This window comes from Pezoporus wallicus, unplaced genomic scaffold (assembly GCF_028554395.1).
Source record: "Pezoporus wallicus isolate ANWC-B61680 ecotype Strahan unplaced genomic scaffold, APGP_CSIRO_Pwel_v1 contig_6597, whole genome shotgun sequence".
Taxonomy (NCBI): domain Eukaryota; kingdom Metazoa; phylum Chordata; class Aves; order Psittaciformes; family Psittacidae; genus Pezoporus; species Pezoporus wallicus.
In genome coordinates this window covers 837,377-865,326 of record NW_026635331.1, presented here as the reverse complement: position 1 = coordinate 865,326, position 27,950 = coordinate 837,377, and the positions used below count along the sequence as shown (strand labels likewise).

General features: G+C 36.9%; 1 protein-coding gene across 2 annotated transcripts; it reads right to left on the bottom strand.

Annotated features, from left to right (window-relative positions):
• Positions 1-227: 227 nt before the first annotated feature.
• On the bottom strand, positions 228-27,950 carry IL15 (interleukin 15). 2 transcript variants are annotated; one of them, XM_057419284.1, is made up of 7 exons: positions 27,852-27,950; positions 18,648-18,777; positions 3,954-4,063; positions 3,382-3,463; positions 2,876-2,917; positions 1,129-1,272; positions 228-556 (listed from the first exon to the last, which is right to left on the bottom strand). In XM_057419284.1, the coding sequence occupies exons 2-7, from the start codon at positions 18,708-18,710 to the stop codon at positions 443-445; spliced, it is 555 nt and encodes a 184-aa protein (XP_057275267.1). In that variant the 5' UTR covers positions 18,711-18,777; positions 27,852-27,950; the 3' UTR covers positions 228-442. The 2 variants fall into 2 exon arrangements, with proteins under 2 accessions (XP_057275267.1, XP_057275275.1); XM_057419292.1 differs by lacking the exon at positions 27,852-27,950 and adding an exon at positions 22,253-22,368.

Genomic DNA, 27,950 nt, shown 5'->3' with positions numbered 1-27,950 from the left:
CCTTCCACAGAGTATGATAATTTTATGTTAATAATAATAATAATAATAATAATAACTAGAAGAGCTTTTCTCCGAAACCCCATTCAGTTAGCCCTGAACTGATGTTCATAAGGAGGCTCCTACTGCAGATACTCTAAGATCTTAGAGAATTTTGTTCAAAAGTGGATAAGTTAGACAGTTCTTTTCCGTGGACTTACCAAAAATTAAGGAATATTTAAGTCAAGAAGAAGCTTTAAACCCTGTGAAATCCCTTTCATTTATAATACATAAGTAATATAACTTGCATGTATTCAATATACAAGGATTTTATTATTCCTTGTTTACATGTTATACTATGTAATGAGGATTGTGCGTGATGTTCTTTCCAGTTTATTGCGGGCGATAATCTAATTTCTCTGAGGATGTTTGTGGAGGAATCCTCTTCCCAGCTTGTGTCTTTTGGTCAGTGCTTGCATTCCTTCTGTATAGCCTTTACAAAACTCTGTATAAATTCTGTAAAATTTTTTTCTTCATACTCTTCACATTCTTTGCATTTTGATGATGTTGTGGAATTCAACTGAAAAACAAAACATAATAGTAAAGCAGGGGACTGACCTATTTGTTCTACTAGAGAACTAGCCCTTTGTCTGGTTCTTGTGAGTAACACCAATGTAGTCAATGGCTAAAGAAAGCATTGCTGGAGGCTTCCATGGTACTCGTGTGTGCAGCTTCCTGCTTGCTTTCTCAGTAGAATCATCTTTCAAAAACACAGCATTTCAGTGAGAGATACAAGTGGCTGTCCCTTTGAAAACTAAGCTATTTCTCTGTATGTGTCTGGGCATACCTGACTTTAGATGCTGAAGTTACAAATTGTGATGTATGCGTACAGATTCAAACACTGATATATGTATGCAAGCACAGTCAGAAGTATTTCCTTTGATGGGTGTCTTTCTAAAACATACTAAATTCTGCATTTCCATTGTTGTATGTGTAGCTTTTTCATTGTTATATGTACAGGTTACTCAATTTTATTTGCTTTAATCTGTACAATCCCACTTTTTATATAACAAAAGCAGTATTTCTGCTACTGAAGAAACGTTTTTTGTTTGGTTGGGTTTTTTTTTTCCATAGACTGCTGGTGTTTCTTACCTTGTTAGTTTCTAAGCTAGCATTTCCATTTTTCCATATGTTCAATACATCCTGTGTCTTACTACAGTTTTTGATAAGACATTCTTGAAGAATCACTTTTGTCTCCAAGAAAAAGCATCTTATTACAGGTTCTTGGCATTCTGTCTGGAAAAAAAAAAAATAAAAATTTGTAAGTTTTACTATTAAAAATAAATAAGTAAATGTAAGACATAACTTACTTACCACAAAGTAGATGGTATTTCTTTACTGGATATCTTTTCCTACTGTTCAAATACTTATAAGTCTCTCCAAAGATTGGCTGTGAGAGTGTTAGTGTTAGTTAAGATCATTATATTTGTTAAACATAAAGGCCAGCCAATATGCTAAGATGAGGTGATTTGTAGTGTCTTGGTGAAGAACATACGAAAATATTTAATTAGGCTAGGAATTTGGGATATAAATAAACATAGCGAATTTAAATTAGTATTATTCTTTGTAGTTCTTACGTTTTCATTCAGAGATCTGAATTCAGAATAGGTAGGTGAGAAGTGAAATTAAGAAGCAGCAGGACTACTAATTTCTCCACCAAGTCAACAATAAAGCCAAGAATAAGTCGTCTGACCATAAGAAAAACTTTGTGACATTATCAGCTATTAAGTCAGCCATTACAATGGATGAATCAATGGCTCAGTTCACTTAAGATAATGTGTGTGTGAATACAGATGTGCATATTTTGTGACCTTTTTTCTGTCATGTACAAGGCTAACCGTACAGACACATCAGACTATGCTTCCTCAGGCTTGCCAGATCCACTGAATACATCAGCGTTACTGTGTTCTGCATGCACACTGAGGCTGTTCTGCACTGAAGTAGACAGTCCATCATTTCCAGGAAATCTTTGATTAACTCTTTATGTGAAGTATTCATGTATTGTCTGTTTGGCACTGTTCTTGTGTGAAAAGTTTGTGGTCAGGAAAGCAGTGTCTCAGAAGCAGGCTACTACCACAGTAATCAATCCAGCCAGTTCCACCAGGACTTTACCTAAAGTGAACTCTAGGAGTGGGGTATTGGCTGGATTCATGTTCTTGGTGGGATGCATGTGTTCCATGGAGTGCAGACTGAGTTCCACAGCTACAGGTTATGAAAAAATCTCTTTAGGAATGAAACTGCTTTTAAGATCATCATATTTTACATAGGGTTCTATGGTTGTATGAAGAATTATATTGGCAAATTAACATAATTCATCCCTTGCAGGATAATTTATAACCTACAGCTACTAGAAGTCTAAATCCTTGAGAGTACCTAGGTATTTGCTGTTGAGCTAATGACAAAAGATGAGAAGTCACAGGTAGATATATTCCATGTTCCACTTCTCTAGTATTTTATTCCATGTTCCACTTCTCCAGTATTTTATTCCATAAAATAGTGCATGGTGTTAAATAATCATCTTTGGAAGTATTTCCTTTGTCACTTTATTCCTCCCTCAAATTACAAATGAACACCAACATTATTTTAACAGAGTTTGTTTAGGAAAATTTTAGGTCATCCCTTTTAATAGATTAATTTTAATAGATGGTGATTCAATAAAAATAATACCTGCTTACATAGTTTATCATAAGTACTTAACAAAACTGTTTCTTCCAAGGCAAATTATTTGATTGCTGAAACTTTTATCAAATATAACCAAGGCTGCCTTAAGAGTAAGTTATAGTGAACAAATGAAGCTAATATATTAGACCAGTTGTGGTAAAATTTTGACTTTACTTACATCCTCATCTGTGTCCGCAGTATATAAACTGACATCAATATCCTAAAAGAAAATGAGAGTTAGAATTTTGAACATTAACTAAGTTTTACAGATAATAAAGTCAACTGCAAGACATGGATTAGCTCCAAGTAAAAAGGCACAATCCATCCAGGTACTGGGAGCCAGCAAGTCAGGATATCTTAAAGTCACCTAGTAACCTGTGTGGAGGACTCATCAGAATAGAGTCCCACAGTACTTTCTCCTAACTAGCAAACTTCCAAGCCCACTGCCCCTTTTCTTAGGAAAAGTGAGAAAGAAAATAATATTTAATTCTATGCAGTATTTGGTCAAACCCAGTTCCTTTTACCCTTCCAGTCCTTTGCTTCTACCCATGAAACAGCATCAGACAAACACCATCCCTTTTCCTGCTCCCTATCACTGACACTTCTCAGGCAAGTACAGAGCCGAATATTTAATTATGTCTGTTCTTATGATTATATGAAATGCTGACTTCTTTATGCACTTACTTTGGATGCCTTGATCTGCTCCAAATCTTTCAGAACTTCCGCCCACTTGCAATGACCTGCTGCTGTCTTTGGTACATAAGCACTAGAACAAGAACACCAGTGACCATTAGCCTAAACAGTAGGTATACATGTTTATGCTGAAAACAAGAGTCAGAGATTAAGATACTATAGTTACATTGTTTACATGTATACATATGCAAATGTGTAGGGCAAGTATATTTGACAAATCATATAGATTCATAAGAACGCTATCTTAGTCACACGCTGTATAAGTAGTCAATGACTTTTTGAAAAGAACAGTTTTATAGAACGTAGTGCAAGAGAAGGGTTCAACTACATAACGTAAAATTCCTACAGTTCTTTTTAAGTGTATGAAAAACTCACAAATTTCAAAGTCTCTTATACTCAAAATTCTCCACACCCTGCTACTATGGAATTTCTACCTTACACCCTGTGGGAATTTTACAAATTTTATTTGCATTTTAGAAGTACTTTTTTGTGTACAGGAAGATTTCCTCCTGCTATGGATAACACTGTATTTACTGTATAATTAACATTGACTTTGTAGTTACCACAGGAAGAAGATGATAAGTCCCCTCTCATTCTTTAAAAGGCCAAAGAAATGGCTGTTCAGAAGAAGATACAGCTGATATTGCAGACAAATACTTTTCAGGTGTGTTTTCTGAAAGACACAACCGAGATGATAGCTTGTCACAATCTGATTTCATAGAATTTTTCTGTAGTACTGACTTCATTAGCCAATTTGACAAGACACCCAATCAAGACAAGACTACCTGTGTGTAAATTGAAAGACCAACTGATTTGTAGCTTGCAGAAATATATAATCAGTTCACAAAACAGTTGGCGGAAAATCAGAAGCTGAAGATGCATTGCAAAATTTGAACTCATCCTGGGCTTCCGATTTGTTTACCTGTTTATACTGCAGACTGCAATTTAATGCAGGAACAATATTAAAGAACTTTTGCTTTGTTTTTCTCCCTAGAGAGCTTTCCCCTGGTTACTTTCTGCCAGCTAAATTCTATGAATTACCTACAATTATAACATTACTTACAGTATCGTCATTGCATATATGAGAAAATGTACTGAATACATCTAATGCTATAGTTATGTGTCTAGATCTTAAATGTAATATTCAGATACAGTATATATTTATACTTCTTTATGTAGTGTATGCATATCTAATACTGGGAAGTGATGCATTGAAGAATTCTGTTAGTGGAGTTCGACAACTGAAAATAAGGAGGAGCTGTGAGATGTGCATTGACCATCAGCAAATATTTCACTGTGCACAGCCTGTGAACCTTTGCTCCAGAGTCACAAGCCCTTTGATTTCAGCTACTGCAGCTCCTTCACAGAGCTAGGTGAATTATCAACCTACAATCAACCAACCATTAGCAACTGTATTTTGATCTAAAGTTTGACGTCTTACCATATGTACAACACATTTTTATTAACTGACTTAATTTCTTGAGCAGTAGTTTATTTACATACTAACTTGCAGGTGAATATTTAAAAATGGACCAAAGAACATAGTAAAACAAAAGCTAGCATTGTGCAGTCGTAAATATATTGAGATGAGGGCTCATTCCATATTTTGCCTATATATTGCATAAGGCAGTCGGAACTAGATGATCTTTCTTAAGGTCCCTTCCAACTCAAACCATTCTATGATTCTGTGATTGTCAGTTTTGCAGCTAACTTACTGAAAGCTGCCTTATCTACTGGCAAATTTGTAAAAAAGATTTTTTATTCCCTTAAATAGAAAATGTTTTAAATACATTACAAATATTTTGTTTTCAAAACCGATAGATATAGCTGAAATAGCATAATAACCTTATCAGTACATAAATTTCCACACTCTATCAGGTAAAGCAGTGCCAGACCCTTTTATCACGTTTCTCCAAAACCTGTTAAACAAGTTTATACATGAATGATAAACAGATAATCTAAATTACAATAAGACCACAGCAAGTAATTATCTATTTTTTGAACCATTTCAGTAGCGATAATGTTGTGCTGTTACCCAAAGTATGAGCTAAATCATTTTATTACAGTATGACAGAAAGGCTGTAAATTTCCACATTTAATATTGTTTGATCTAAAATTCTTCATGGTTAATTCTGTTTGTTTGTGTGCTTGTGTATAAATCTGCACACTGACTGTTTTGATTTGATTTCCCTGTCATTAAAAATTTGTTTATGGCTTTCAAAAAATTATTTACTAGAAGCTCAAAAGTAGCCTTATGTGGAAACCTCAGGTACATTTAAAGAAATGGAAAATCTGATTTGTTGGATACGGCTGAAGTATATAGTTTTTAATCCCATATTTAAATTTCTTAAAATATTTTAACAAAATTATCTAAAATGCATTAGAAACATTTAAAAAATATTAATTTTGATAATTTTACAAGCTAATTTCTATCAAATGAAGTGGCTACAAATGAAAATATGAAAGACTTATGTTGGGCCCAAAAGCACTTACCAGCTTTGTGTTTCATAGTTAATATTATGGGGCCTTAAAAAGCTTATTTTAGAGGGAGTTCCAGTCCAAATGCATTGTCAAATTTATGCTGTAGAAGGTGAGGAAAATGATATATTATAGGACTTATTGAATAATAGGTCAGGGTTATCATTAATTTGTCATTTGTTTCCTTTTTTTAATACTTGTTCACCATGATGACAATGGAACACTTAATGATTTATGTACCTGTCTTGATCTTTGGTTTTCTTAAATACAGTAGGTAACAATTTTATTGTAAGGAAATAATCACTGCTAATTTAAAATAAAAGTTTTAGAAGTAACAGAGAACTTGTACTGATTGTAAAATATATACTTTAAAGGGTATTCCATTTGTTTACAGAGAAAGAGGTTCTTGACATCAAATAGATCAGCTGATGCATTCCTTTCAACAAATTAGGGCCATTCTTTAAATAAATATCTTAATTAGTTCATCCAAACTGTACCCAACAACATAAGAATTGTTAGCTCACATGTTTGGACAAATTATTCTCCTGCCTTGAACACATGTTGTTGTAAATATTTTCTGTGGCTAGTGTCATTTTTTCCTTTTCTTACTCTGTTTAATCATTAACCAGTTTGTCCCAGTCTTCATTATATCTCTGATACCCTTGTTTTATAGAAGCTTGAACTTTGGACAAGGGAGCAAGCAGCTCATAGTCAAACACATACACATTTTCATTTGTAGCTTTTGTTCTGATAACATCTAAGTTAAGGATTAAAACCTTTGTCAGTGAGCACACGCTATTCTGAACTACAGATAAGAGATATGATACACATTATAATCTATCTGGGAAAGGAATACTCTTGTTTTATGTAATAAAGTTAAAATTAAGCACTTTGAAAGCAGACACCACTGAGTAAAATCTAAGCCACAGTCGTACTTTTTTTTTTAATATTTACTTATTATGAGTAATTTTTTTTTTTTTTTAACAAGAAATTGGGGCACATGCTGGATTGCTTACCTCGTACAACAGCCTAGAGCAGTTGCATGTCTCATAGGATAGTTCTACACACAATCAAACATGGGGTAAAGGTTGGACTTGGTGATCTTAAAGGTCTTTTCCAGCCTAGTTGATTCTATGATTCTATGAATCCTCATCTGCTCCACTGTTCTTGGGAACAAGTGCCCTGAAGTGTACAATGTACTGAGATCTCATGAAGAGTTTATAAACTGGTGCTAATATTTTCACCTTTCATGGGAAATAAGGAACTAGATAGTGGCACTCTTTTCTTCATGACTGTATCACACTGGTGAGTCATACTTCACTGTGCTCCCCTGCCAGAACTTTATATCCAGCCCTTTCAGAGTCCTGGATTGTTTGAAGAATCTCTCACTATTTACAACACCACCACCACTTCCTCTCCCACCCCTCCCACCCAAAAAAATCCAAACCAACCAACCAACAAACAACAACAAAACCCGCAAGTTCTAACCTGCTTAATTTTTTGTTATTCTCAATTTTTGACTTGACTTCTTGACCTCTAGCACACAGCTTTTTCCTTCATTAGTCCTTTCTCCCTTTGCTCTAGGTTTTCTGCCTAGTCTCAGTAGTGCTGAGAGGTGTCACCGACCTTCCATTTCACATTCTTGTAAGCAAATCTTTCTCAGACTGCTCTCTCTGTAACAAACCATATTCCATTTTTGTTCATACTTGGCTTCTTGGTTTCCTTTTTCTGTATGTATGACGTGTTGCTATTCTTTGACTTGTTGCCACACAATGTTTTGTTTCTGCTGGGTGCTCGCCTTCATCCTCCAGTGCTCTACATCTCTTTTCTCTGTTGCTGCTGCAAATTTCTCTCTAAAATCATACCAACACCTCCAGCTCTCTAGTCCTTGGACGTTTTCTTAAGCAATATCTTAGATCTAAAGTATTTTTTTCAGATTCATTTTTAAGTACTGTCCACATTACGCAGAGCAAAGCTCTACACCCATTCATTTGCATTGTTTCTGCAATTCTTCTCATTTAGTTTCTCCTTTGCCAGAATAATTACAGCCTCCTTTAGAGAACTCTGCCTCCTCCCCCAACACAGTATCATCCTGTGGCTCTTCCTCTGCTGTTCTCTTGCTTGTTGCCTCCGCTAAGTAATTTTTTATCCTCTTGTGCTAGCACAATCCCTTTAAAAGGGACAAGGCACCAAATAGGTGCACAACTAGAGTGCTGCATCTATGTATACATTTCCCATATTGGAGCTCTTTCTCTATGCGCAGAAGCAAAGAGAGCATTTTTAATATCATAATCTTTAAGATTGGAAAGAGAAGATGGTTTTCCTATTTGTATCCTAGCTTTGTAGGGAAAAAAAAAAAACAAACAAAACCTTTTTTTAAGATTTTTTTTTTCAGGGAGAAGCTGTGGAGAGTAAAGGTTTCATAAACTAATGGAAGTGACTAAAAAAAGGAATAGAGCTCATAAAGCAATACTTCTGAACTAGATAGCTGCTTCAGTATTGAGCCCTTCAATAAGTAATTTTGATATAAAATTTTCATGGATCATGAGTGAGTTTTAGAGGAAAGACATGTTCTTAGTGCCTTGTGATGGAGTAAATGCTAAAAAACACTGCAAGTCAAGGGAGCAGACTCACTGTCTGTGCTCTTTCATTCCTAAGTTTGTCTAGGTAGTGTAACGGTAACAACCAAAGGGAAATAAAGACCCTTTAAATTAATTAGTGTCATGAATGTATTTATCCTGATGGGATAGAATTCAGAGATAAAAACAGAGGACCACAATAATGTACTCTGAAACAATCAGAAACTCTGTAGCAGATGCAACCTATAGGTGCAGCCCTCTAAACAGACTTTGAGATGAATTTCATTTGTGTATCAGAGATGTTGCACATTCACAGAAGGTAATATTTTCCTACGAAGGAATCTAGTACCAGGGCCTTAATTGGGAATTATCTTTCCCAGTTTTTACAGACTAGTCCCATCTATCAAACAAATATGTTTTACAGCTCTGATAATTTCTGTTCTAAACAAAATTTTATGCAGCAGTCATTAAAAAGTTGCTTCTTTGCTATCATGGTGCCTGAATATGTATGGTTCCACAGCCCTTCTAGTTTCTCTTCTCCCTTCCTTCCCATGTTGGCATATAAGTTTATGAAATCAGCCCTCAAACTCCACCAGGTGTTACCAGCAGCTCTCCTCCTCAAGGTTTGAAGGCAAAAAGCAAGTTTTCCAAGTTTCTGTCTAGCTTGTGCTGATCCAAAAAGGAAGTCAGTGGAATTACTGAGTGTTAAACTGAATCACATGCTTGAATGCTTTTCTGGATGAGAGCCAAAGCATGCCTTAGATCGTTATGCCTTCAAGCCTTTATTTCACAAAGCTAAAGTGTTCTTATAGAAGTTCTGTATTTAGCTAGAGTTAGGCAGGATAAATCATTTTTGCAGCTGTCATTTTAAAATAGGGCATTCTTTAAGCATTATTCCTGTTTTATTACTTCCCTTTCACTCCCCTCCCCCAAGAACTATAGTTTTTCTTCTTTTTATCGCATAGTGGTGACTCTCCTGTGGAGTACTATCCTACCCAGCTTATTCTGCTTGTATGTGCATAGTGCTGACCTTCAAAAGAGTATTCTCAGTTATCAGCATAGCAGGAAACTTTCCGTTTAATCACTAATGCATTTATGTGTTCCTGATTTGCTTAAATACTTGTTGATTTGCTTTTGACAGTCATCGAGTAGGACTTCCTTCTCCTATATGCTTTTGCTGATTGGCGTTTATGCCAGAAAGTAAAGTTTGCAATACCTGCAATACCTGTTTGAAAAGGTCACAGAGTAGTTGCTATTCTGCTCAATACCTTAAACTTCAGAATTTGGAATATAAGAAGTTAAATATTTCCTTTGACCTTTTTTTGCAAAACATATTTGAGACCTGGGGCTTATACCATTGCCTTATGAAGGTGTGTCCTATCCCGGCTTGGCTATAGGCCTGAAAGGAAGTTTGTCCTTCATGCAAAGAATCATCCTATACCTTTGCAAAGAGCCTCACAGTCACAGTAGCAGTGAAGCCCAACAGAAGCACTGCAGTATTTAGGGCTGCAGTATTAGGAGTAGAATGTAAGTATAAACATTGTGAATTAAAAGCTTTCCTTTTAGTCTGTCTGCTTTTGCTAGTTTGTCATTCAAAGCCTCAGAACCACGCATACTCCATGACCACAGGCCTCTTCCACTAACAGCTCTGCTTGAAATGGGGGTGCCAGGTTCCTATTTACATGCTTGAGAGACCAGGATGTCAAACATGTTGCATACTCCATAGGTTAGACTTACCCTTTGCGTGTCAATTCAGGATCTCTCTTAAGCATTTTTTTGCCAGCTGGCGAAATCCAGCCAGAAGAGAAAGCTAATACATGTTGCCTTCTTTTTACATCCTTCCATGTAATGTCAGTCTTCTCAAGGTACTGATCACTTCTTAAATTATGAAAGATCAACTTAATGTGGTTCTGATGCAGATATAGATGATATTAATGATAGGTTTGACAAACACTGTGATTGATAAATAGAGAAGCCCCAAGCCTTGGTAATGGCAGAATTTATGAGTTAAAGGCATAGTCAGTAAAGACAAAATACACAACAAAAAAAATCTCATTTGTAGGGTACAGACGGTTGGCTTTGACCATCTATCCCCAAATGACCACCCTCAGGATGCAATAATTAATGGAAAGACCTTTCAGAGTATATTCTCCCAGATTAGTAAGCAGTTCAATTACAGGATATTTGAAATGTAAAAGGCATTAATAAAACACATAAAAAAAGAGGGAGAACTAGTCAGCACTGAAGTTTGCTTAGCAGAAGGTGTCCTGATCTACATATATATAGTGTTAGGCACTCCCTATATTTGTGATATTTTTACATCACAGAAACAAATATCCAACAGGGACCAAAAATACAATTACGGATAAAATTTTTGTGCACTTAGGGGTAGAATGTTGACATAGAAACCAGTCCCAAACATGGAAAGTTAAACAGTAAAAAGTATAAAGGATGTCATACTGATGCATGAGAGTTAGAAAATAGTTTTCACATGAGCAACTGCTGGACAAAAAATATCTCAGTCCTAGCAAAATACTCATCTCAGAAACTAAATAATATATGCTAATGCAAACAAACTTAGAAAGGAAATTATTTCTGCTTTATATTATTCTAAATCACTTAAAAATAACAATGCAGTAAAACTTACAACAACTGAACAGTCATCCTGAGTCTCTTGCCCCAGGATATAGGAAGATGATTATTGGAAAAGCTCTAATATGTGCTACAGAAGCCACCCACTTTCATGTAAATTTTGACTGTATTTTTGTGAAATGCAACAAATTCTGAGATTGCATGATGAACTACTTTTTCTGTATATATAGTGGTGGATGCGATGCAGTCGTCATCATTATTTCAGGTTTCTTCCATTTGTACGGGTGATTGTTTTCCTTCGCTTCTTGGCAGTCAAGCCCAGAATATATAGAAGAATGGAAGAGGTTATGTGTGTGCAAACTAATGAGAGCTCAAGCAATAGTAAATTATAACAAAGTGGTTTCTGTATTGTAGCTCTTAAAAAAAAAAGAATAAATGGTAGTCATAGTTCTTAACAGTGCAGCACAGCACTCATTTGGAAAACTTCAAATTTTCTTTCAGACAGGGCAAGATGAGTCTGTGCTAGTGAGTACATTCATTTAGACAAAAGTACTTTTAAAAAGACTGAAAAAAGAACTTCACGCAGATGTTAAAAGTAGCTGTACGTAAAATAATTGGCAATACTGCAAAGCACAAATAAATCCCTGGTTGCCTTTATATTATAAAGCTGTGTGGAACAATATTGAAAAGCAGTAAACTCTTGGATAAAATTACAGGTCTGCATTCTGGGATTTCTTACTTCATTGATTTAACATACAAGATGTTAAGCCAAAAGCAACTCAATTTGTTGACGGTAATTGAGTGATAATAAATGTTTCTGATAAGCTCCTACAAGACACAAGATAAATTGTAAGAGATGAAATATACATTGTGAGTTGAACTCATGATCACATGGCAAAAAGTCAATCAATTCTATTAAATTAATATATATCTATATATGAATTTTTTACAAAGCTGTGATTAGTCTTGTTAAGTAAAAGGAACATTTGGGGAGAAAATGTAGCCTGACAGAAAAATTAATACTACTTACTTATAAATTAGAAAGTGCACATCTGCAGATCAACATCTGTCAATCAATCAGTCTCATTTTCAAAACAGACTGCTTTCAGCAGCTCTCACTGAAATAAATGCCTGAATCAGCTGCAGGTAACTGGTTTAGTAAATTTGCCACATCCACCTTGTGGGAAGGCATTAGAGGAGGATAAGCTAAAGATAATACTTCCCCATAGCATCTTTTCAAGCAAGTTTTTTCATCACTTTTGAATGGTAAAGCTAGGGATTAGTTCAATGTCATTCTAAGCAAGGGCTGAGATAGTGTTTGATCTGACTCACAATCATAGTCTTTTTTTTTTTTGTGGAAAAAAAATTAAATTAACAAAGATATTAAGAACTGTGTGTTATACTGTTTGCCTGAGTAATACTGGGCTTGCTGAAGGCAATATTAGGCCTGCTCTTTTATATAGATTTCTCTTTGCTCTTCCACCATCTTACTGCTTGCTTGACACCAAAGGAAGGCAACACTGTGAAATAATTTACTTTGTTTTCTTTCTAAGACAAGATAATAGATTTTGGTTTTGGCAGATATTCACCCAAATGCCATGTAAGTTCCACACGGTCTTCTTTCAAATTGGTTAGGCCAGACTTAATACTATTATTTGTTTTACACTTGCATATTGAGCCTGCAAGTTGCTGTATCTGCACATGGGGTTCTCTACATTTTGCTTTCAGAGCCTGACTGACATTACTGATCTTTGTCTTAGGCCTGTATAGGCAGCCAATAACAGTTTTGCATCAAAGTGGCCGTGCAGGCATCATCTTGTTGAAAACCTGTTTTATATTAAATCTTCTGTGCACAGGTCCTGTACACTCAAAGGACTGCAGAAATTCATGTCACAAAAAATAACTCTTCATTAGCCCCTGGTGGTCTTCAGGTAGTATGTACCTTGAGGGTAACTTGTAATAGGCAGATAAGGAAGGGTTGTAGTCCTTACAGGTTAAAAATTAGGTACATATCCCTGATATGAATTAAAGGAGCACACTGAATTTAGGAATAGCAGAGCTGACTGTAAGTGAAAGTCCTCTAGGTCTGGTGTCTCCAATCACAGCCAGTTGTAAATGCCAAGAGAAGAGTATACTGAAACATCCTCCAAAGCTTGTCAGATTCGGGGCTAGTGTTTTCAATTTTATAACTTCTCTAGCCTTTTTTTCCTGCTGTTTATTGGCATAGATAAATATTTGCTTTTTAATGGATTTTTTAGACTTTTATGTAGCAGTTTCTTCCACATAATTTTTTTTTTCAGCTTACATTTCAAATTTTGACAGGCAATGTTAAGCTCTAAACTTAAAATCTAATGGTAAGTAATGTAAAAATGCAAAATGTTGCATTAATGAGGCTTCTTCATAATATAATTTTCTAAAGAGTACTGTTTTTACAAGCATGCATAACCTAAGGGAGCATACCTTCAATTTTTCAGGTTAGCTTGAGTTTTCTAAAAGTCACAATGTCACTGCCTTGATAAATGCACATATTATTTTCAGACATTACAATGGAACAAATTCTGGTATTTACCATTTTCCTGAAAACAAGTATTTCATTTCTTTGTTTTCAATCTATTTATTTTTGTTTCAGTCCAGCAGGCACTATGAGAACATTTTCATCATTTACAATAGCTATTTCAAAACTGAGCAACCTAGCTGAAAAAGAGTAAACAAACTTTCTTCTCTAGTAGTTGCAAACTATGAATTAAAAAAATGCATGGAAGTGCTACCATTTACTAATTCTGATTACCTGGAACGATATATCACACTTTTAAGATTACTTTTGGCACCAAGGTGCATACAAAGTTCTTCAGAGTATATAGCAAAGTCGTATCCCATGACCCAAGCTTGTGATCAGATGAAGGGATGATAAATATGATCTTATTATTTCAGCTTCAGTAAGAAGGAGGCTTTTATACTAGTCAAATGCTTAGTATTTTTTTTTTCCAAAGATGTTTCCTTGTCCTTCAGAAAATCTGAGCAAAAAGAATGACCTGTTGCTTAGAGAATGCAACTTTTTCTTCTGTATCAGAAATAGTTTAGCTAATCATATTAAATTCACACAAGACAAGATTCAAATATTTCTTGAACATGTTACTTCAATTCCCATTTCTTTGGAATTAAAGACTGACCAAAGTTGTAAGCAAATTACAAAACAAACAAGCAAGTAAAGACATCACTCATTATCTGATAGGATAAAACATTGCAATAGTTAAGAATCTGAATGTGTATGTTACAAAAATGCCTAAGAAATGTGGCTCATTGTTGTTTTTTTTTTTCTTCTATTAGAAATACTAAGTAGTATTTTTAAAGAAAAGGCTTCTTTCCTTTGCAGAAAAATGTAGTGGTCATGTGAACTAGAGAAAATGACCTTTTCTTTAGAACAGAACAGAAATATAAATATAAATCAAAATTAAGACCCATGATTTAAATGAAGGGGTTTTTGTTTGCTGATATTTCAGTCAGGACAAAACAGGTGTCTTAAATTGCTTTGAGATAAATCAGTCCAAGTTCTTGGATGATACTGTACTTTCACTATGGTATGAGCACTCAGCTGTTAGGAAAGGTACTTGCAAAGGCCTTCAGAACCTAGAAAGCACAGGGGATCATTACTAGCCCTCCATCTTGTGGTTAACCTTATTGTTGAACAATCACTTCTACTAAGTGTAATACAAAGCTTGAGTTGGCAGTCTCAACTTTCACACTTCACTTTCAACACTTATCTAACTCAGAGTGGTAGTCAAATTACCCATTGGTTTACTGTTAAAAGTTGTCACATATGCACAGCACATAAATCTGTGTTATTGTCAAGATACTCATCTTTAGCTGGATGAAAACTACCAGATAACTACTTTGTCCTCACTATGACCTATGTGTCTTGAAATTGCACACAATTTTAAATGAGACCTTAAATATTCATGTGCCATTTAAATTATACAAAATAATCTACAGACATCCATAAAATCTTATGAATCTGAGAGATATTTTCAGTTACATAATGGCTAGAGATGACTGGAAATTTTGTCCTTCAAAAAACTGAAAAAAAAATTTAAAAAAAGGAAGACAGGAAAAAAAAATCCTTTTAAAAGTAGAACATGAGAAAAGCTTCACAAAGATTCCCTCAGGAAAAATTCTCATAGATACCTGAAGAGTGAATATATCAATAATGTATCATCATACATTTATAATATGTTCAGGTTCTATTAGGTAACAAATGTTAGTGGTGTAAGGGGTTTTGTGTACAATATACAAGTTAAGTGGTTTTCAGTACGGAATAATACGAAAGACAGAGTAGGAAAGCCATTTAAGTTGCCTGGATTATAGGTATCCCAACTGCTGAAGATTGTTTTCTCAAAGATCCAGATAAATTTGAGTACTAGAAAGGAGAGCTACACTTTGTGTGCTGATCAGCTAATGTAATTGGTAACAGTAGATACCCATAACAGATTTTTTTTTATGCCTGTGTGGAATTCAGAGCTCTTCACTAGGGTTTCCCTATATTCTCTCTAGCTTCCAGCAACTGGCTTCTATCTGGTAAGAAAATGAAAGCAAATGGCCTGATTTTAAAATACTGACTCCTTTGGGGAGAAATGATGGCATCAGCCAAGGAATGCATATAAAATCAATGTCTGTAGTGATAACTCTACTGTTTTATATTCCAAAAATATTTTGGACTAATCAAGGTAGGCATCCATTCAGTTACAGAATAGATGTGGTAGAAATCACATTCATACCAAAACATGGAGTAAGTTCAGCCTATGAAGTTCACCTTCTAGCTCCTGGTGTTATTTTCACATTTCCCAGCACCACTGAAGTTACGGTGCGGAACAAAACCTCTAGAAGGTCTCCTTCATCCTTAAGCTGATAACCAGAAGTATTCCAAACAAAATTACCTCATAATAACTTACAAAGACAACATAGATGTTTCAAGAGTTCTCCGCTTGAAAATGGAACACAAAAAGAATCATGTAAGTACAACAACTTGGCCCATTTTCCTTCAAAAATCTTAAGCTCCTCTCATGTTCCAAGGTGCCTTCTGAAGCACTTCCTTATACAGAGCTTTCTATTGAGAACAGTGTTCAGTTCTACTCTTTCTCCCTCTGGTCTTTGCCAGCTCCAGCTTGCACATCACTCTTTCTCCAACACATATGCATACACTGTGTTTCTGGCTAGAGGAATAAGTCAATCCCCCTCATAAATCAGGATTGCAAGGGCAGATTTATTTCACATCATTCAGCAGTATTACACCCCAAATGCTTCATCACATCCTGAAAAACTTTACATTGAAAAAGTCCAGCCTTTATGAAAGGGTGGGAGTGTTCCTGAGATGAAGTTGTCAATGAAAATGTCTCCTTAAAATCAAACCAAATTTAATATCTCCACTGTATTTCCTTCAAGTTTTACCATACAAATTAAATAAGTGTGTGTTCTGTAATAAGCATTTGTTTCAACATTTACAGAAAATGAACGGTGGACTGACTTACCAAAGTCTTTATATTTTAATCTCAAAATTAACCTACACAGAGTCCTCATAAAGGTACGTGTCTCTTACTCTAAATAGACTCTTTCTACATGATATTGTTAGCTCTCATGTATTTGAATTCTATTTTTAGAAAGAGTGAATGCAATAACATTTTAACTATGCAATTTAGCAGAAACAGAACCAAGCACGTTGATTCATGCACCAATTACATTAGAATAGCTTAATGCATCCCTTTAATATTCTAAAGCCTTGTGGGTTTTATAGAGCTATAAGATCTTTTAAGATATTTTCTAGGAATAGGGTCTGGTATAAATTTTCTTCAGTAGTCATATTCAGACCTGATAGCAACATACTGTATATCAGAATCTCAGTAGTATATGAATGATTTTGAAGGTTTCTGGAAAGAATGAATTTGCTCATTGCTCCTAACCATCTCGGATGTGATGGGGCAGATTTACATTTTTCTAAATTTCCTACCTGCTTTTAATTGTCCTCCGTGGGTCTCCAGGAGCTAAGCAGAAGTGAGCAAAACCAAGCACAGGAGATCAAAATCAGTGGAGCAAAATACCATAAAGCTCTAGCTGTGTTTGTTTACTTTAATTGTGATGATTGCCTAAAGACATGAATTTCTCAATCCATAGTATATTCATATTCCTTTTGATTTACAATTGCAGAAGATATGGATTAACATTCAGTCAGGGGATAAGCTCAGTTCAGGGATACTTAATGAGTCATTTCCAAAGTGGTTAAAATTTTGCTAGCAAAATTTCACTAATACACAGCCAAACTCTATGTCTGATTTTTGTCTTTTATAAAGTGCAGTGAATAATAGGAATTAATTTCAATAATTTATATGCTACTTAGTTGCTTGACTATCAGCATGATGAATATCAGAAAAAGATAATAGCTTTGCTGAAACAAACTCATTATATTTGCCTCTGGATTTTTTTTTTTTTTTTAGAAAATAAAAGTGGCACTATCATCTGTATATTGAAAAACTGAAAATTTTATGAATGTATACACTGTGTTAATTCTATACTACACTGTGTTAATGCTATACTACTTTTTTTCTAATGGAAGCAAACTGAGAACATCCATTAAAATGGAACCAAGTGTGCTACTGGCAATAGGCTACTAAGCCAAGCACTTTGCAATGACACCTAGGCCAGGTTTCAATAGTCTTGAAATACTGCTTTTTCTGCCTGCACATTAGGAAGACTGGCTTTACACAGGGACCAGTCTATCCACAGTGCAGTATGCTGGCAGGGAGGGATGGGGCTGTGAAGACATGGAAGAGCCATGGTGGCAGGGATGTATGCTTGCCTTGAAACCCTGCTTCAGCTCTCGCACAGATGAGGGCCCACAGCTGAGGCACTCAGTTTTTATCTCCATGGCAAGGAACCATGCAGGCAGATCTCTGTTCTGCTTGTTGCCATTGGACAATCAAAGGGGAGAATCCCACCTCAGGTTGCCACATCCCTCAGCTCCAGGAGGGAACTCCCTCACTGCTCAGGAAAGGAGGAGCCTACATGGAAGAAGGGAAGGCCAGTGCAGAGCTGCACGTGAGCCTAGGGGGTACTGAGTGCCATATGCTAATGGCTTCTGGGTTATAACAAGGTCACCTGGCCACGCTGCACAGTGGAAATGCAACTGATACCTAATCACCTAGAAAGTATGTTGGGAGTTATGAATAGTACTACAGAGGCTGGACACTTGCAAGGATTTTCCTCATGTATCAAACACTTGAGGTTCAGGGTTTATGGTCTTGCGTGTTACAAAAGGTCAGCTAGACAGAGACATAAGTCCAAGCAAAAGAAAAACTCTGCTAGAACTTGATGGGCCACAAATAAACTGAAAAACGTGAAAAAGTCCAGACATATTTACTATGTAATTCTGGTACAAATGGACAACAAGGAGTGAGAAAAACAGAGCAGAAAATTACAGGGTGCTAGTGATCTCATCTAAAATACTGGAAATGTTTTCAAGCCTTAGATTTGTTGTATTACCTAGCTTTCTTGTTGGGCTGTAAAATAACATTTAAAGCTGTCCTGAAATTTCCTAAAACGTCATGTTTAAGTGACACTTACCTGACTCTCCAGCCTGCTCAATGCCCTGGCAGAGTTTTGTGTTGGCTGCACCATCCCCAGCATCCTGCCTGCTGAATCATTACTCAGAACAGAAGCACAGAATCTGTATCAGGAAAGCACACTGTGGGACCTAAATGAGGAAAAAGCATATGTAATGTGTCAATAGAGTTCTGAGTGTCTCTCAGCCTGTTATTAAGAGCATCCAAAGCAGGAAGTTGCTGAAATTTCGCAAGTAATTATTGCAAATCTCTTTAAGTCTTCTAAATTAAAGGAAAACACAAGACAAACTTTCTGAAAGGGTTATTTTTGTCTAGATAATAGAGACTCATCTTTGAATTTTGCAATGTAAAGGGTGTTCCCCCTCAAGAATCTATATTGTCATCAGAAGATAATTTTTGTGACTTCTGATGATAATCAGAAGAGAGGTTGTTGCCCAAGTAGCTAATATTAAAGTCATTGATATCAGTATAATTCTGCTTTTTATAAAGGACTGGTAGAGATCTCCTGTTACAGCACAGCCTGACAATTGCTTTTAATAGTTGCCTTTTACATAGACACAGTACAGTCCAGCTGTGTGGTTTTACTTTTGGTCTCCCTTATCTTATAAAATAAATTAGAAGAGAATAAATGAGAAGAACCAAGGCTGGGTCAGCAGCAACCCACTATACCATTTAAGCAGTGTTTTCATAGTAAGGATCATGGCAACTGTTTAACCCAGCTCATTCCCCACTTCATTTAACTTTTTACAGATGACACAATAAAAGGAGTCCCAATGCAATCAGCAAGAAATAATTTTTTGAAGGAGCCTACTTATGGAAGTTGTGGAAGCTCCATCCTCAGAGGTATTAAAAAATCAACCAAGACTGGAGCAAACTGCTCTAATTTTGAAGTTAGCACTGCTTTAGATGGGAGGCTGGAAGGGGTGACCTGTAGATGCCTTTTCCAACATAAATTATTCAATGAATTAGGCCTTGAATTAAAAAATCTGATGGATGAGGGAGGAAGAAATATACAAAAATGCACAGATGGGTGATTGTGTGAGCATTATTTTCCTAGAAAATTAAACTAAACACTGATAATTTCAAAGATATAGGCTAGGAACACAGTCCTATTTCCATATAGGTAAAGGGACTATTGCCTACAGTTTTCTTAGGGCCTTCTGCAGCTGGGTCTCAAACAGTAAGACTCTCTCAGTTGCTCTCAGTTTGGTCAAGCTGAAATTGTTAGAGCTGAAATTTCCAACACTGAATTACTTTCTCAGGCTAGTTATTTTCTTTTAAGTTCCATCAAGAGTAGTTCAGTCATTTCCAAAAATAAATTAGCAGAAATATGCACTTCTTTCATCTAAAGAAAATGCTTATAACCATCTAATTAAAGCTGTGCTTTTTAGTAATGTGTTCAAGTTGGCAGCCCAGAAAACCTGCATAAACTTGGCCAAGTCATGAGTGCCTTAGTTTACATAATTGTGGAAGTGATTTGTTGGCACTGTGTAGTTGGTCTCCAGCAGTCTCTTCACAATGAACATAATCCATCTTGGAAGCTCAGAGGCAGGCAGAACTCTTTGTATTTCCTACAGGAAAAACATGGTGAATGCTGAAGAACAGAAATCTGTGATGCTGCTGGTGCACAGCAGTGGAATTTGAGTACTATGAATGGAAAGCACTGCAAAGAATTAAGAAAGGGTAGAGGTGAAAGGAATAAGGAAAGGTTGAGTGGAGCATAAGGATTTATGAACACTAAGCATATTCTTCTTGAGAACTTGAAACTCAATCCCATGTTCACTGCTTTCCTATGAGTTCCTAATTTTCATAAGGTATTAAATCTTTAATCACAGAAGCTGTGGCTGCCCCCTCCCTGGTAGTGTTCAAGGCCAGATTGGATGGGACTTTGAGCAACCTGGCCTAGTGGAAGGTGTTCTTGCCCATGGCAGAGGGGTTGGAACTGGATGATCTTGATGGTCCCTTCCAACCTAAACCATTCTATGATTCTGTGATGTAACAATTTCCTTTTTCTCTCACAAGATTGATGAACAAAATGGATTCTGTTCACTAAATGGACCAAGCTTTTGAAAAAAAACAGTATATAAATGTCCTTATTTAAACATGAAAGATGTATAGAAAAGGAGACAGAAGATCACAGAAAGAAAAACATGAGTTCAATGAAAAAGGCAGCTGAAAGCAGCCCTGAAGAAGAGTCCCATCCCTGCCTTCATCACCATCTTCATACGATTCAGACAAGTTCCTTAACCCATATTTTTCACAAGCGGTGATCATTTTCTAAGTGAGTTCCCTCCTACAAAAAATCTAGTCTTTCAGTTGCTTTGTGTATCTGCCTTTAGGATGAGGTGTTTCATGGTCCCCAAGTATATATTTCTAGTCATAGTCAGTTAGCTCAGATGCATGTTTCTCCAATGTAGATGCTGCAGTTTGAAGAAATGAGTGCCCTCTACAGAGTTTAGTTCAAAAAAGCATTGAGTTCTCACAGCTGCAACAGAATATACTGGGTGAACACAAGACAATCCTTGAGAGTGCTAAACAATCTCCTAAAAAAAAAATAAGTATCTATTTCCATGTATCATATACTGGACCCGAAATCGTAGGTTTTTCTAATATTCCAGTCTTTTTTCAAAGTAAAATTCCCATTTTCTTACACTTCAGGACTTCAGAGAAAAATGAACTAATTCAAGTCCAAGAAGCAGTTGCATACTATACTGATAGATGCCAAAGAGGGAGGGCAAATAAAATTAATTATTCTGGATTTACAATGTGGTGCAAGTAATGTGTAGCAAATCAGACATGGGGCCAGAAAAAAGAATACATGAAATACAGGACATCTGCGTTTCCTGGTTTTCCTTGGTTTTATATTTCTGTCTATATATTTATATATTCTAGCCGGTGTAAAATTACATTTCTTGGGCCTGTATAACAAATTACTGTAAGATATAGTGCAACTAAGGCTGAAGACATTTTTTTATTAAATTAAAAAAAAAAAAAAGAATTAAATAAAATGAATGAAAGCTGTAAGCAGCAAGGCATCATGTAAGCCTCAGTCTGATGATTTCTGCCATCACCAGCATCCAGTGCTGGTCATCACAGGGCAGGATTACACTTGGAATACCCAGGTTGATAACAGAGACCTGTGCAATCCCAGGTGTGCTCCCAGTGCTATATTCCTTCTCATCCTCTCTGCTGCCCAGCAGTGAGCTACACTCCATGTGGCAGCCCTGAGTAAAACTAATCAGGTTAACTCAGAACTGATCTAAACTCAGAAATATGAAACACTATTTATTTACCCTGCCAAGAAACAGCATAATGAAAAACTCCACCTAGCAACTACACCATTACCAAAGTACACTAGCAGGGTAACAAACCATACATGTTTTTTTTCTTCCACAGGCTACAGTAGATGCGCCTGCAAGAATTACTGTGACTCCCATTCCTGTGTTCTTAAAAACACACTACATGCACTCATTTTCAACAGATAGGCAGATGTCTAGTATTTTAATGACATTCAAACTGAGGCTCCATGGCCCAGGAGAAAGCCAGTATGGCTTATACAAACAGGTATAAGTAGTTATTTTTTAACAGGTGTGCTTACATTGACACCTTTTACTCTCACAAGCAGGTTGATGGCAGTAACCAGCTGCAGCTTTCAGATGTCAGGCACATAGATTTCCGTGTTCCTGCAACACCTCTCCTTAGTCCGGGAAGGGCAGGCAAGGTTCTTACTTCCTTTTGCAGGAACACAGACAGTTACACTTTGGCCATTTTTTATGCTGCATTGGTTAATTAAGAATTATGGCACTTGTACCAGTGGTGTATGCATTTATCTCTGGCAAGTGACAGAGTTCATACCTGATTTTCCATCATGTTGGTTACAGAATTGATATTATGTTAATAATAATTAGTAACATGTTAACTATTCATAAGAAGTTCATACACTTATGATATGTGAAATTAAAACTTGTCAGTGTTGTTATTCCTTTACATAAAATGGGTTTTCTACTGCAAATGTTGTTGATAAGATCATAAGCTCAACAACTGCATCATCATATTTTGTATCTGCAACAAACAGGATATGTGGCAGACAGTGACCTGACATCCCTGATGAGTTCAAGTCCTTTCTTCAGCTGAGACAATAAATTTCTCTACACTGTCCTTATTTATAGCTTAAATAGGAAAGAAAATTACTGAGCACTTGACATTCATAGCCTTCTGGCAGAGACTAAAGCCACGGAAAAGCAGAGTGTAAACCAGTTTTGGCCAGTGGTTTAGAATATGGTGATTCCTCTACTCAAAAATAAATTACAGCCAGTAAATTATATTTACAAAAAGGCACCCTAAAAATTTGGTAAATTCTAGTCATGGGTGGACTGGCTTCACAACTTTGCTAGGAGATTTTTTTAACAGTCACAGACTGCAATCCTTCTAGTCTACAGCTATTTTTATAAAGCAGGATCTTAGAAACAATTTTTCTGTGGGTAAAAATATCAGCAGTTTTTTGGTAAAGAATTTTTAAGCATTGGCACTCGAGTTAATTGATAAACTATTAAACTGTTAAGTTGCAATTTATAGCAGCTATAATGGCAAGAATATCTGAGTTATCACCCTGTTCTGCCACTAAAGACATACCTCGTCTGTTATAGCACAAAATACTGTAAGACGGTTTGTAATCATGCATATATCTTGTTACCTGCTGATAATAACCTATCAGCAGTGACAACAGTTTAATTATATTGCACATCTCCTGCTGGCTTCCAAATATTTCTGCTGCTCTTCACTAATTTCTTGGCTAAAACAAGTATCAGTCTCCTTATTTTACACTAGTACATTAATTTATGAATGGAAGACAGAAAGCTTTTATTACTGTCATGGTTTAAAACCAGGCAGAGGGCTCGTTCACTCACTCCCCCCCCCCCCCCCCCCTTCTTCTTGCTCTCCCCCTACTCCCGGAGGGATGGAGAGGAGAATCGAAATGAATGCAACTCCCACAGGTTGAGATAAGAACAGTTTAGTAACTAAGGTATAACACAAATCACTACTGCTACCACCAATAATAATAATGATAAAGGAAATAACAAGGTAAGAGAATACAACATCTCACCACCAGCTGACCGATAACTCACCCCCCCAGCCCTGCTGAACCCAGGACAATTACCTGATGAGGTGCCTGAATTCTTTGTATTGTCATCACGATATAAAAATCTAGCCCCAGCTGCCCGTAAATCCTGAAGGATGGTGGAGAAAAGGCCCCACATCAACTAAAGGATGTGGAGGAAATTCCAGACTAGACCTCTCACAGGGATGTAGAGAATATTATCTCAAAGGTGGCACTCAGCCCTGGCCAAGCGGGGTCTTTGCTTGTATTGATACAGTACAGACAGTTTGAATGAAATGTCTTTCTCTTATCTCTTACTTCTTTCTTCTTTTCCTTCAGGTTCATTCTGGGCATGGGATCATAGCACCCATCATGGGAACAGCTCTGGCCCAGCAAGAGCAGGGGACCGTTCAGTAGGCAGGAACCTCTGTGGTGGACACCAACCGCTAAGGCTCAGTATTTGGCAAATAAGCAGTGAGAAAGTAAATTGATCTGTGATTAATGATATGAAATCAGAAGTCCTTTTTTCTGTGAAAGAATAATCTGTCTGCCCAGGTATTGGGGATCTCCAACATGGTCCTGTCTCTTTCAACTCCAGCTCAAAAAGGAGTTCTAAGCATATATTCGCATGAGGACCTATTAATAATGCATTCTACCAGAGTTTGGTCTTTGCAAAGACAGCTATATCAGCATGTTCGTTAATATGTCAGCATTTATTCCTGGAGTGAAATCCTGTCCTATCAAATCCTATGAAATGGGAATCAGAAAACTGGGCTGAGTAAGAAGAATGTGTTTAAATTTGGGAACTCCTGATAAAAACAAAGGTTTTGCTTTATACATATTTCTCTGAATAATGAATAGCTGATAATAAATAATTGATAGCACGGATTTCTCCCCTCCATTTCTGAGCAATTACTTTTGTAATACTTTTGAAAATTAGAAATATTTTAGCCTGCATGAGCAGCAAATGAGCATATTTGAGATGTTTTTGCTTTGCCTAACATGCTATAATTTGGTGTATTATGTATTGGTGTATTATGGTGAAAATGTATTATAATAACGAGAATTGGCAGTGCATTACATTCCTGTAGTTAACATAAACTTTGAAGTCACTCTTTTCCAGTCTGAGTTTTTAAGTCCATGGAAAGACCTCATGAAAAACATGAATCCAATTCACTCTCCAGGGTTTAACTTCTACTGATGGTGCAGTCATGAAATAGAGGATATAGCAACAAGACCATGTCATATTAAAAAAAAAAAAATTAAAAAAAAAAAAAAGGAATAAAATATGTACTTTGTTCGAGCAGGTAAGGTTGGGCTGCTGTGCATTACTAATCCCTACAGGCAATAACACTTTACTGACCTGCAGAACAGTGATCTGCTTTACACCACAAAACAGTTATTTTGATAAAACAACATGTCTCACAGAGGGGCTGTTCTGGATTGTCCTTTTCCTTGATCTACTTGCTGCAGCAAGCTGAACTACCTCAGCACAGAAGAAGGAAACATTTGACAGAACCCTGGACCTGACACTGGAAGTTTGTGTCAAATCTATTACTGGCCATAGCTTGGAAGAGACTGCAAGCAGAAGTAAGAAGGAACATTTCAATCTCCACAAAAATTCTAGCACTGTGTTATCCATACAACCCAATTACTCCCCATCAGCTTGTACCTCTGTCCCCTGTGATCTCTATTTTCATTGAAGATCTAGGAAGCCTCAGAATTCATCTGACCATAATATTCTTTTCCTAAAACAATTAACACATTCCTGAAGACAGCAGTGTATCACAGAATCATTTTGGAACAACTGCTAACCTGGTGCTGCCAAGTCCACCGCTGAACCATGTCTCTATGCATAATCTACACATCTTTTAGATGCCTGCAGGGTGGTGACTCAACCACTTCCCTGGGCAGCTGTTCCAATGCTTGATAGCCTTTTTGGTGAAGATATTTTTCCTAACAGCCAATCTAAACCTCCCCTGGCACAACTCACAACTTGTGGCTGTTTCCTCTTGTCCTATCACTTATTACTCAGGAGAAGAGACCAACCCTCACATTGCTACAACATCCTTTAGGTCATTGTAGAGAGACATAAGATCTCCCTTCAGCCTTCTTTTCTCCAGGCTAAATAACCCCAGTTCCTCAGCCACTCCTCATATGACTTGCTCTCTAGACATTCCACCAGGCAACACTCCCACCCAAGTTGGTGTTGTCTGCAAGCTCTGCTGAGGGTGCACTCAGTCCCCTCATTCAGATCGCTGATAAAGATATAAAACAGAACTGGCCCAACTGAACAGCCCTGGGGAATGCCACCTGTGACTGGCCACCAACTGGCCCCCAACTGGATGTAACTCCTTTCACCACAACTCTTTTGGCTCAGCCATTCAGCCAGTTCTTTCACCCAGGGAACAGTCCGGCTGTCCAAACCATCAGCAGCCAATTTCTCCAGGGGAATGCTGTGGGAAATGGTGTTAAAGGCTTCACCTGCTGTGCCAGGCAGGAACTTGCTGCCATTGACCTCTGTCCTTTAAAGTTGTTGTGTTCAGCCAGGCAGAGAGAGGATAGGGGATCCTCCATATTACATGCTGCAGTCTCACACTGGGCTGGCAGCTGTGTCAGTCATGGTGGCTGCAGAGCTTGGAGAGGCCATGACTTCCGTCAGATAGATACCATTGCTCCTTAATCGAGCTGACAGGGCCCTTTCTGAAAGCCCTTCTGCCTGAGCTGCTGCGCAGACTGCCGCACCACACCCTGCTTGCCTGCCCTGGTGGCTCACGCTCCCTAGTGACTTTTACACACGGAGCAGGGGGCTTGCTCACCATTGCTCCAGGTCCCGTGAGCCACCGTCACCTAAGCTGCAGGCTCCTGGTGGCTCTCTCAGCTCCTATCAGGTTCCCCAGTTCAAGAACCTCCCTGTGCACCACACTAGAGCTCTCCACGGCCGATCATGCCGGGACTGGAGCTGCTTGCCTCCTTATAATGCTGCACTATAAAGAGCTTGCAAAGCCGACCTTCACTGTTTTTCATAGAGCTGAATTGATTGTGACAGGCTATAAAGCCATGTTACTTGTTCTTAAAGAGTTTAGAACAGTCCAGTAGGCTTCCAAAGAACGAATTGAATACCTCTATTGATCTATAAAACTCATTGGTTTATACTAAGCTGATCTCTAATGAAGTATCTCCTTCCAAGATATAAGTGTGATACCTTTCCATTTATCTAGTACATCGTATAAATTGATAACTGTAAAAAGAAACAAACACAATCATAACAGGCAAAGCAAGTACTGTGCTAATGACTATTTGGAAAGTATATAAAAACATACTGTGATAATTATAATCACAAATTTGTTCTGCAAGATCAGACTCTTAAAAGAAAGCAGCACAAATATACCTCCTATATACAGAAAGAATCACAAGGTAGGGGTTGTGCAGAGCAAGAAGAATTTCCTAACACTGACTTTTACATATGAAATTTTGCAGGTTCTGACAACAGAATCCTTCACAAGTTTCTGCCCCACTTCTTTTTCCTCCTGCCTTTAAGTTTTATTAGGTGGAAAGTAGTATTTTTAACAACAGATTTATAAATGCATTTGCTTACTCAGATTTACAACAGGCTAATACCTCCCTATCATACTGCTATCAGCTACAGTGTCTCCATATGACTGTTTTCAGTAGGTTTCCACTTGACTGAAGATTTTCAGTTCCTTGCCTGCATTTAATGTTCCTTCAAGTGTATACACTAAGACAGTAAATAACTTTTCTCCCAGCTTTTTATTTCTGTCTTGCAATGTAAACCACAACCACAGCAATATCTGTTGTTTTCTCATGTTTGCTGTGTGAGTTTGTTAGGAAACAACAATGAATTTTCACTGGCTAGCACCAACCCTCTGTACTTGCTGATGTCTTTCACACAGCAGAAACGGAGAAACAGGTACCAGGTATAAGGTTAAATACAGTACTTGAGCTATGTCTTTTATATTTATAACAAACCTTATGAGACAATTTTAAAAAACATTAACCAAAACCAATTGCAAGCTAAATGATGTATTTTTTCGATACGAGAAAGAAAGCAAACCAAGAGGATGTTAAAAGCTGTAAAATACTCACAAGTCTCAGAAAAGCCATGCAGCAAGCCAGCACAGAAGTTAGAATAAAGTTTGCACTAGTGACAGCGGCACTGCTCCACCCCTCCTTCTCCATTCTCTT

What these genes read in the sequence shown, in the direction of transcription:
- IL15 (XM_057419284.1), bottom strand. Translation starts at nt 18,710, where the DNA reads ATGCTGGGGATGGTGCAGCCAACACAAAACTCTGCCAGGGCATTGAGC. An exon ending in TGAGCAGGCTGGAGAGTCAG is followed by an intron (nt 4,064 to 18,647) that starts GTAAGTGTCACT and finishes TGTGTCTTTCAG; the next exon opens with AAAACACACCTGAAAAGTAT. An exon ending in CTGCGGACACAGATGAGGAT is followed by an intron (nt 1,273 to 2,875) that starts GTAAGTAAAGTC and finishes TTTTTTTTCCAG; the next exon opens with ACAGAATGCCAAGAACCTGT.